The following is an 11,148-nucleotide window of genomic DNA, read 5'->3' on the forward strand; positions in this document are numbered from 1 at the left end:
ACACGTCCGTGCTGCCCTCAACATCACTCCATCGTCCCCCCGGCTTTCTCTCCGCCTCTTCAACAACTGCCGCTCGAGCCGGGCCAATGTTTATGAACTCGCTTATTTTGCCCTTCAATCTCCGACCGCGTGCAGACAGACTCGGACCTAGCAGGATTGTGACCCATTGAAAATGCAACATGAGCCAGGTTTCGGTCTCAGATCGGCGGAGGTGACCCACTTGAGGCTCAAGGAAGCCACCAAGAATTTTCCAATGGCTTGTTAGTGGCCCGCATCGCACGAGAAAAGGAGGAAATACATCCTCGGCAGTTCCAAAGCCGTGGGGAATGCGTGAATAAAACTCGGAGGGGTAGTGGAGGTGTGGTGGTGAGGAGAAGAAGGGGGTTGCGGAGGTGTGGTGGTGGTGCGGGGACCTGGAGATGCCTCGCCACTTCTCCGGGATGTTGAACGGGACAAATTGGGCAGAAGGGATTCTCAACACTCATGGGTGAATGATAATAAGATAGTTTGTATATATATGCTGCGATATCAGGTATCGAATTCTTTCAAGTTGCGGCTTGCCGTCGTCGCCCTTTGAGGTTTAGTGCACCTGAAGGATTGAAAATGCACACAGATAACGCACTGTGCTTTCCAAGCCGGCGAGCATGACTCGGGACGTTACTCAGTTATTGGGCCATCTAGCAGCCTCATTGTTCGCAGCACACATGCATATATCAACATATAAGAGTGATAGGATGCCCGTACGTTACTACTAACGTGGTTGTCAGCGGTCCGCGCGGTTGAGCCGCACCAGCCGCATCAGCCGCATCACGTGCGATAGTCCAACCGTCACCAGGAACGGCAATGTCATGACGTCACTAACCGTCTTAGACAAGGTGTAGAAACCACAGCAGTAACCTACATAGCATTACACCGAGACAACCTGAGGCATATCTATTGAGAAAAAAACATCTTCATCTCAACCTAGCTGCGCAAAATGGTCAAAGACAACGACACCGTGATTGAGTTCGTGATTCGCGCGTCTATGCCTACTACCTGATGCATGCTCATCTTTACCCCAGGGAGTTCAACGAACTCGTAAACATGACTGCCGAAGAACTCAAAGAGTGGCTCGGCAGCCAAGAGTCTGAGAGTGCAGGTTGGACCAACGGCTCCTCGTCCAACGGCGAAACAGTTGGCCATGAATCGGGCCGACGCATCGTCTCCATCCTGTCCAAGAATCCGCACAAAGATCCTAGCAAGTACGACGTAAGTCCTGCATCCGATCACAGAGTACAGCTCGCATTACACGCCAGGACTAACTTGATGTTGTTGCATCTTTAGCAAGAAGATATTGATCATATGAGAAAGGTGGTGGCGTATTGTAAGAGACATTTGGCCCAGGAGGAAAAGGCCAAGCAAGATACTGAGAGTAAGAGTTATAAGAGTTTGAAGAACTGGGGACATGATGCTTTGAAAGCTTAGTAAATGTCTTTTTATGTAACAAAAGAGTCTGATTCGCACAAGGGGCTGGATTTCTAAATCGAGTATTTACAAGGGTCGTTCAAGTATAATTCTGCCACCCACATCTCATCCATGTACTGAGATAACCTGCTCAGAAGCCCTACATAGATATCACCCATCCCAAAAACGGCAAATGCAACCAGATCCCAGATCAGCTCACTGCCCCGTTCCACGTAGCATTGTCCAGCCAGTTCAAAAAATCCTCAGCCTCAGTAGGTATCGGCTCCAGCCCCTCAATCATGGGCATATCAAGAATCCCTTGTCCGGCACCTGCCAACATATTCTCTGCATCCTCCCCACTCTCCTGGTTGCGGTTTACAGGCGGTTCATAGTTGAGGACTTCGTCTAGCACCACCGCAAGCATCTTGTTGAGTTCGCTGCAGAGTCTGTGGTTTCCGTCGCCGGGGAGAATGATCCATTCAAGGCATGATGTTAGTATAGAGAGATTCCGTATCACATCTGCACGCGATATTGTACTTGGGAGCGGGACGCCCTCGATTGTGCAGCGGCGTAGCTCTAGAGCTATTACGCCAGCGGCTGGGAAGCAGTAGAAGAGGACGACGGTGGGAAAGTGGCGGCGGGTCTCGTAAACACGATTGTTGGGCATGGTTGATACAATGGATGTTGCAAGGAGTTTGAGTGATACTTCCAACAGTGCAGGAAGGGCTTGTTGCGTTATCTTGTGGAGAAGGCGTTGGGTTTGGAATTCCAAGTGTAGATAATCCAGGTAGCAAGCGATGAGGCGTACAGCTACTCCAGGTCCTCGAACGTTCCAGGCAGAATCGTCTGTGTATGTCTCATATCGGAGATACGCTGGCAGTGCGTGCCACCACTCTGCGCATTCTGCTGAAATTGCTCTTTTGTTGTCAGGTCTCGTACAAGATGAACCAGGAGTCAACTTACTCTATGTTCCGTACCACTTCACTGTCTTTCTCCCCAGCAAGACTTTGTTCTAGCAGCCTTTCTTTGAAGACACTAAGTTGACAACTTAGGCGAACGAATGTAGCAGGATTAAGAAATCCTTCAGTGTTCCAGCCCGCACCGTCAAGCTTCGAAAGCTCTGCACTCAGTACATTCGCATCTTCTGAGATTATGGCCTGGTCACTGATGTCTAGTAACATCTTTCGGTCACTGTATCTCCAACCCATCAATGGAGGGCGCCCGTAGAACACTGCCAGTGTCTTGTCTGAGCGATAGATTGCAGCATATAGCCTTCGCCTAAACTCCCGCATGAAGAAGGGTTCACAGTTCTCTCCTTCTGAACTGGAGGCTTCGCAATGTATTCCTGCAGCGTATAGGGCACTGACACTATCGCCCATGCGTCGCCATGTTCCATGGTCTTCTCCGAAGTCAGTACCCAAGATAGCGTACGTGTTTACGGTACTGTACTCACGATTGTCTCCATAATAATTACTAACCACTAGCATATTGATATAGACAAGACATACCATGACTGCAACTGTTAGCAAAACGCAAATACCGTGACTTGTTTCGGCCTTCACTTACTCTCGTTCACTGCGCCATGTGTCTGGCATATGTTGATACATACGTTAGTAGCATGCATGACATCTTCAATAAACTCATCCTTTTTCATCACCTCGCCTCCCTCTAGTGCGAACATGGGATCATTTGGCGCCGTGAACTGGGCCTTGAAGCCGGCAAGAACCAAAACAAGGCCTAATGTCTCCCATCTCAAGTTTTTTCCAGTGAACAGCGTGTGAAACTCGGCTGGCCGCATACCTGCGGGCACTTTCATAGGCCGTGCGGTGTTCCTGGTCATCTCGGCATATAATGGATACACATCATTATCAGCAGACTTTAACAGTTCCATGTCTTTACGGAGTTGAGGAAGTGCGGAGAGTATCAATGGCCCAACGATGGGAGAAGTTTTTTGTGTTTCGAAGAACAATGTCAAAGACTTTTCGAAGAAACTGAATGGCGAGAGAGACGAAACTATCAGGTTTCCCAAGGCAAATTGACAGTGACGATGTCCGATGCTTCTGGTAGGTACTGGGGAAGTCGGAATAGGCCGCTCTGAGGATTCTTCGTCCATGGGCGTGGGTAACGGGTGCTCACCCGTGAAGACGGAGGCATAGCTGGTTGATCCCAAGAAAAAGTTTCTTGCTGGATGAGAAACATTTTGGGGCGTTCTGATGGCAGGTTCTGGTGGTGTTGGCCATGTATTACTCACCGCCCCTGGATCAGCATCATTTCTGAGAGTAGGGGGACTGAGTGTTAGTGACGCCAGTCTTCCTTGGCCGTTTATAGATTGTGCCTCTAGTTTTCTCCGACGTGACTCTGGTTTCTTCCGTGGTGTTCCGGCCGGCTTGGTCATCGGATTAGGATGATAGAAGCACTTATAGGTGTTAGTGTGACCCATACATGCATGGCTTTATCACTAGGTGACGCAAGCATTCAGGGACCGCATTCCGGTCCCAAAGGCCTCCCGAATACCTTCGGAATATCCGCCTGGGTTGGAGAAATTGACTTGCCAACCATAATGAATGAATTTGTTTAGTACCTTTCAGCGTTCTCCTGATGTAGGAAAAGTGTATGATCATGAATACTTGTGAAATATCGTGTGAAATCTACTTACTTGCTCCGTGATCCCGCGAGCATGGCACTTCTGGCAGGTAGGCGTTGCATGGTCGCACTTGATCTTTGAGATGCGACAAGGTTCACATGACCTGTGCTTATTTAGCATCCGGTGTCCCTGGGCGGGAGCTAGCATCCCTAAGCCATTTCCAGGCTCTGCGCCTGGTCACGGACAGTGTGCAGTGCTAGCGTGCACCATCGCCATCACCGTAGGTTGACGGCTGGAGTGACCACATACCTCGGCTTTCCATTTCTCCGCAGCATGTCGAGTATTATAATTAAGTTCTGGATGGGAAAGATATGGTGGTGGGGTGTTTTTCCACACTTGTTGTCGCAGATGTTGTGTTTCCCAGTGCCATTATTCCGAGCGCCCATGAATCTAGCTCCGAGACCCCGGTGTGGGCGCTAAGATCGGCAGCGCTAAGCTTAATGCAACTCGAGAGTTACCCAATGGAGTTCTTTCAATGACACGGAGTATTCGCAATTGTAGGAGTCGATTGAATTCAGTTAGATAAGAGAGCATGCCAAGGAAGTCTTGAAGCAGAAGGCAAGCCGGCCTCATAGCTTCTCTTCGTTAGGCTTTCATGTCTACATAAAAACAAATGCGATACACAACAAGGCTATTCAGATGTCCGGCCAGTTTGATCACATGCCCTAGCTCTAAGCGCTGGTGATGTGATTGTATCGGCACATGGAGCTTAAGGCCAAGTTTGCTGGTCATTATATATAGCCAGCATCTATCTTAGGCGGTTAGGGGCCAGATCAAACCTTCTGGGTCAAACCCTGCAAACGTTCTAGCGGTCAAAGGGTACTCCGTCGGGCGTTGGATGAGGTGAAATCGGGACACACTCCTCCCATCCAAGCAACCAATGATGTAACAGTGTCGGCAAGGCAGATGAGACTATGTATCATAACCCACCTCAGCCTCCGTGGCGTTTTTTTTTCAGCTTTCGAAGTTTTTCTGGCTTATCTTACTAATACAAAATAAAAATGCATCTAATAGATGCCTGAGCGCACGCGATTGTTCGGTAAGATATCCGGTAAGCCTAAAATGACATACTATCATGTCTCTTTGAGATGCCGAGCTTTGTGTCCTTCTTTCGAGAGAATCTTGGGTACATGTTTGTAATAGGGCTGGCGAGTGTCCCTCCCGGTGAAATGCCTCTTTGAACCCACCTGCAGGTGTCATCACACTCTCTGCGTAAGTCTTTTCTGCTATCAGCCGTAACCATATTTCCACCTGCCAAATCCTAGTATCATATTACCATCAAGAACTACAACCGTAATGACTGGAGGCCAATTACATACTATGGAGGAGAGTTGGGTCGCAATTATTACATCGAGCTCTCCGTCTTGCGTAAGCTTGGCTGTTTGTCGGTCCTATTCGTAGTGCAAGGGTGCCACTTACCATATTCGAATTCACTTTACACAATCACTGGGGCCAATAATCTATCATAGGTCATTCGAAACGAGGCTGGAAAATTGAACCAAGGGAGCGATTTTGGGTCCTACATAAGCGTTTGAACGTGCATCATACCCCTGATCTAGATGAATTGTAGACTAGAGCTCGTGGCTATGACTAAAATACCTAATTAGGACATTGAACTATTTTGTACAGTTAACATCGGATACGGATTGATTCGTAACTGAAGCACTGTCGTGATGGGGAAACCGATTCTTTTCAAGGCCTCCTTCGGGTAAGTCTACGCCTATATGCGTTTTTTCAGAGAATAGCAAGTTTCTATCTGAAGCGTACAGCAAAGTCATCAGTGATCAAAACACAAGTGCACCTACTCAAGGTTATTGAATCCACAAGCCTCTGAATTGACGTAGCTTCTTCAAGAGTCGGTTATAAATTATCTGTGTTCTGGCTCTATTTTGGGGTCAGCTTCTGTACACCGTTCCTATCTGGTACAGTCGTGCGGTCAAGGCTCTCCAGCTATCAAAACGAGTTGCCTTAACAGTGCTGTACACTCCACTGATGACTACTCAAGTATCCGTTTCTCTCGCATCTAGGCTGATTACACAAGTCTCTTGCTTTTGAATATGCTTCTAGTTGTCCGTGACGAATTCTCCTCTCGCACAGTTATTTTCTTTTCCGGTCTCTCCTCGGATGCTTTGTCCATGTCGGGTGGAGATCCTAAATCTTATTACTTTCTCTATGTCAAGCATGACAGTTGGTCAGGTACTCGACGTTGTCTAGCCACCTTGGCCATGTTGGATAGAAACTGTATTTATCTTGGCTGAGTGCATGTGGTACGGGAGGCTGCACCGGTGCCCAGCATGGTGCCATGCCGAATGCGGCATAGTGTCGTGTCCTGCCGAATTCCCTCACGCCCACTTGAGCAAGCACGGCCGAGAGTAGCAAGCCTACGCTTATCGACATGGTTTCTCACCACGGATCCTTCGTTCCCGTTTTCCCTACTATCGTCACACCTACAGCAAAGGCCCCTGCCCGTTTATCGAACAGAACGTGAAGTTAATCGAGAAACTCATCACGCGCGATACCCGCGGGGCTTGCCCAGCTACTTGACTTGCTCTCAGTTCTCAGTGTGTACTGGCGTACCACAAGATTCGTATCGCATCGAAGCAATCATCCAGACCGCGAAGGCTGGTACGAGACACTGGCTGGAAGAACAATCAAGTCTAGTTTCCGGACGGATGACAGTCTTTTGCAGCATGAGCTGGCAGCTTGTCGCACCGGTGAACACAGCAGAGCCGCGCTAGAGCAAAACTCGGCGGTGCTCTGCCACCCATTACCTTCTGTCTGACCTGCCATTCGTTTCAGCACCCGCCACTGTTTGGGAGCGGTTTAGCGAACAAGGCGCAGCCAGCAGTACACTGCATGCGTCTATACCTGGGGCAGACAGGCTGGCGGCTGCAACCCAGATCCGGCACTCCAAAACCCGCCTTGAGGACGTGCAAAAAGCGCAACGCAAAGACCGAAGAAAAGAAACGCGCCCAGCCACTTGTACATTGATATCATGAGCTCAAACAATGGGTGATTTATAGTGCAGCGCGGGGCGGCGCGAAGGTTGGTTGCGGCTTGGTGTGATCTAAATGTTGCACACAAGCATGCAGCTAAGCCAATAGCTTGCATTTGCCGGGTTGCTCTTCACCGGTCTTCGCGGGGCAGCGTAAGATGTGCTTGAATGCCGTCGCCGTCTGAACTTCTGCCCGTCAGCCGCTCCGAGACAGATTCTTCTTGTGTCTTATCTCTCGAGTCGTAGTGAGCGGTCATCACTCTGGTCGGATCGCCCTCGTTTGTGTTCCTTGTTGCGCATCGCTCTTCTGCGCGCGCACAAGCCGTCCACCTCCGCTCCACGTCTTCAGTATCATCGTGGGCCCGTGAGTCGACCTTTTGGCCCTTTTCACAACAAAGATTCCCCTCTGCGGTCTGGTGCGCAAGCTCTAGGAAGACCCTCATTCTGGTTTGGCCCCAAGTGGCCACTTGCGCGCCATGTCGACATACTCGCAGCAGTACCACGCCTTTCCAGACCAAGCTCTTTTCGTCGATCCCCATGCCTTTGTCTTCGGCGGCCAGTACGATGCGCGACAGCGCTCCAAGACACCAACCGACTCTCTGGTCAATCATACCGGGCACTCGCCTGGACCACTTGCGACCCCGCCGCCTTTGAGCCGGGGCCCATCACAGCAGCCCGAACTGCTCCAGGATCCTGAGCACATGTTATGGGACAATGGTAGCTCTTCAACGTCCCCTACGTCTGTGAGGACGCCGGACGGTGACTCTTTCGAGGTGGAGATGCTCGACTCCGACTCCATGCGCAACTACTACCACCAAAACGGTAATACCGTAGCTTCACAGACTTCGCCTACTGGGCTACCGACCATGGATTCCAACATGCTCTTTACTGCTCACGGTACCTTTAGCGACCAAGGTACGTTGCCCTTGGGTTAGTTTACGTGTTTCTGCTGACGCGCCTATAGCCGTCCAAGCAGCCTTCAATGCTACAATGGCCGACCCGCAAGTATTCCAGCAGCAGTATAATATGCAAGCCCACCAAGCGCAACAAATGCCAATGATGCACTCCCAGAACAACATGTACGACCAGAACTACACCACCCAGCCACCCCGCTATGACCCTTGGAACGGACAGGGACCCTCAAGATCTTCAATGACACCTAGGTCGGGCCATGTACTCTTCGACCCAGCGAGCGACCCAGTGAACTACTCCGAGTATTTGGTCGATGTGGACACCTGGGCGGCACACTACACCGACCCTTCGTCTCTCATCTCGCCCAGCGAGCCCACTATTCCAATCCATGAGAACATGTTCTTCTCACCAACACAGAACCTCGCTCCATCGTTTGATCCAGTCCCACAGACGCCACTACAGCATCGTGGCTCTCTAGACATGCAGCATCGGGGTTCTTTTGATACGCAGCATCGAGGTTCCTTCGACACGCAGCATCGGGGTTCCTTCGATACGCAACATCGAGGCTCCTTCGACACACAGCATCGTGGCTCTGTAGACATACAGCAGAGAGGATGCTCACCACCACCGGACCACCAGAACTTCGTCAATTACAATGCCACTTCTAGCCTCTTCACTGAGAATTACATTACTACCAATAATGCCTTTTCAGCATCACCATCTGCAACATCGGCAACTGGCCTTCACCCATCTTCTCCCTTCCAGCCAGAGATCAGTCCATCTGTACCTAGCCCAGGAAGTTCTGAAAGCATGTACTCAGTCTACCAGCATTCGGACTCTGGGATGATGGTGGATCAGTTTCAGACGCAGCAACTCGGGAATTTGCAGCAACCACAAATGCAAACTCTGAAAGTAGACCATGTCATTCATAGTGGTGTACCAGAAATGAGTTTCGATGCGTCTCCTGAGCCGGAATCGTCTCGGAGTGCAGCACAGAAAGCGCTAGCAGCGAAGTCCGGGGGCAGAGCCCTGGGCACTCACTTGGAGCCCACGGTCGCCAAAGCAGCGCATGACATGCGTAAGATTGTTGCATGTTGGCATTGTGTGTTGCAGAGAGACAAATGCGGTCCTGGAGACATCTGTGACCGGTGCTTTAAGCGATCTCAGCGGCCCAATGCTGACTGCGGTCTTGGATGCAACCGTATGAAGCTCATCGACCTGTCGCCCTACTTCTTGCCCTCGCTCGTCACCCAGATGCACGAAGATTCGAATCTCACTCGCTTTGTCACCCAATACATTCAGCAGTGGGGCAGTGACGAACTCACAGTTTTCATGACATGCGGTCAGAACAGCATGCCCAGGATTCCTGTCAAGGTTTATGAGTTTATTCCCCGTGGAGACGAGCTATTAGTACAAATTCAATACAGGCTCGACCCAAGGACCCAGAAAAGAGTTCCGATCAAGAAGCGAAGTCCAGCATTGGGCATGGTACACATCAATCACAACGAGGAGAAGAAGTACGACAAGTACATTTCCGACATCGTCGACCACCACCTCGACGCTTTTGGCGAGCTCTGCTGGATGGAAGACGACAATGACTTCCAGCAAAAGCTTTTCAAGTTGATGACGCGCGTGAAGCCAAAGTCGGACGACGAATCCAAGCTCCTTCGCGAAATCTTCCGCCTTATCATCGTCACCTTTATCATGTCGCACACGCTCACCATTGCTGAGGAAACCAAGGTAGCAACACTATCCCGTATGCATTCATATGGTGGCCCCAACTCTTATGTGGATAACTTCACATCGCCGCGCATGACGAATCGACAGCTCAAATACTTTTTCTCGCGCCTTCAACGATCCATCCAGGCCAATGTCCTCAACAAGTTACAACAAATTCTCAAATCATCCAAAGGATGTGACAAATGGCTTGCGGCCTTTGTTGCAGTATTGGGCATGTGCATGGCGCTTGAGGACCAGCAGAAGACCATTCACCTGGTGATGTTGACTAAAGCCCAGACTGAAGGACTCGACCAAAGGGACGCACAGGATATGGCGGATGAAGCGTGTCGTGAAATTGACAACAGGATGCATTTTGTGCAACAAATCTTCCGGTGGAAGTACAACCGCAAGTGTAATCCGATGCGTGATGCCGATCTCGATTGGGAGAAGGAGGTTGGATTTGGAGATGCATCAAGTGTAAATTTTGTCAGGCAGACTGCGCAGTTGGTGAAGGAGAACAGTGAGTAATCCCGGTGTGATTGAGAGGACGTTGAACTGCTGCTAACACACAACAGTTGACTTCCTACAAAGAAGACAAGCAGTAAGCATCTCGCCCGCGAACCAGACAAAGTATACATCGCGCCTCGTCGGGCAATTCCTGCTTTCCTTCTGGCTTCCAAGCGTGTAATGCTACTGCGAAGATTTTTCCGCGCCGTCATTCTTGTTTCAATATCTGTTGCATTTCTGCATGGAAATGTTCTACGCGCTTTCTTCATCATGTCACGCTTGTAACGGCCTGCTTTCCCGGAGACCCATGGTCTCTGTCGCCCTTCATTCACGAAAATCTGCGGCATGGCATCTGCCCCGCTGGTCTACGAATTACGACTTCCAACTACTTCTCGATCGTTTCGATTCTTACGAGATAATAGTTTATACCCTTTCTGGTTTCTTGGTGGTGTAATTATTTAGAGGAAAGGGACTTTGGGCTCATCATGAGCAAACGACCAGCATGTAACGTAGCATATCTACTACAATAAATTCATATTATTGAAAGTTTATCTATTCTAGCATCTAATTTATTCGTATTCTCGTACGATAAAGACATAAGGCGCTCTTGGGCCTAACCTGCATCTCTGCGCCACTCGGCAACAAGCTTTCGGCTCCAAGATCATTCCCTCTTCCCGCAGCCCTGTCCGCACCGAACCTTCTCTGCACACACCATCTTCTCCTCCACACCTCCCTGTCGCCTTCAGGCCTCCAATTCCTCAGCCAGAAATCAGTCAGCCACTACCCCTCAATCTTTCTGAAGCCTAGCCCCCCCCCTCCCATTCTCTCACCCGAACCTATCTTATCCGCTACCGCCAGTTCTCTTCCTAGTCGATCGGCATCCGTATCCCCACATACACACTCAGCACCCACCCACACAAAACACTCA

The 11,148-nt window shown here is 50.0% G+C and overlaps 3 protein-coding genes across 3 annotated transcripts; 2 read left to right on the forward strand and 1 right to left on the reverse strand.

The window, feature by feature from the left end:
- The first annotated feature begins 906 nt into the window (after positions 1 to 906).
- On the forward strand, positions 907 to 1,548 carry PSV08DRAFT_364729 (uncharacterized protein). Its single transcript, XM_014224458.1, has 3 exons — positions 907 to 1,005; positions 1,062 to 1,248; positions 1,324 to 1,548. Exons 1-3 carry the CDS (start codon positions 977 to 979, stop codon positions 1,462 to 1,464), a joined length of 357 nt encoding a protein of 118 aa, XP_014079933.1. The 5' UTR covers positions 907 to 976; the 3' UTR covers positions 1,465 to 1,548.
- A 45-nt stretch (positions 1,549 to 1,593) lies between these two features.
- On the reverse strand, positions 1,594 to 4,362 carry PSV08DRAFT_207844 (uncharacterized protein; the record flags this gene model as incomplete). Its single annotated transcript, XM_014224457.1, has 6 exons — positions 1,594 to 2,360; positions 2,407 to 2,842; positions 2,897 to 2,956; positions 3,010 to 3,859; positions 4,100 to 4,190; positions 4,337 to 4,362. 6 exons carry the CDS (start codon positions 4,360 to 4,362, stop codon positions 1,655 to 1,657), a joined length of 2,169 nt encoding a protein of 722 aa, XP_014079932.1. The 3' UTR covers positions 1,594 to 1,654.
- Positions 4,363 to 7,558: 3,196 nt separating this feature from the next.
- PSV08DRAFT_228574 (uncharacterized protein) lies at positions 7,559 to 10,772 on the forward strand (the record flags this gene model as incomplete). The annotated part of the gene is made up of 3 exons (XM_014224455.1): positions 7,559 to 7,997; positions 8,047 to 10,233; positions 10,289 to 10,772. 3 exons carry the CDS (start codon positions 7,559 to 7,561, stop codon positions 10,399 to 10,401), a joined length of 2,739 nt encoding a protein of 912 aa, XP_014079930.1. The 3' UTR covers positions 10,402 to 10,772.
- Between the last annotated feature and the right edge of the window lie 376 nt (positions 10,773 to 11,148).

The sequence above is a fragment of the Bipolaris maydis genome (assembly GCF_028858645.1).
Source record: "Bipolaris maydis strain C4 unplaced genomic scaffold PSV08scaffold_12, whole genome shotgun sequence".
Taxonomy (NCBI): domain Eukaryota; kingdom Fungi; phylum Ascomycota; class Dothideomycetes; order Pleosporales; family Pleosporaceae; genus Bipolaris; species Bipolaris maydis.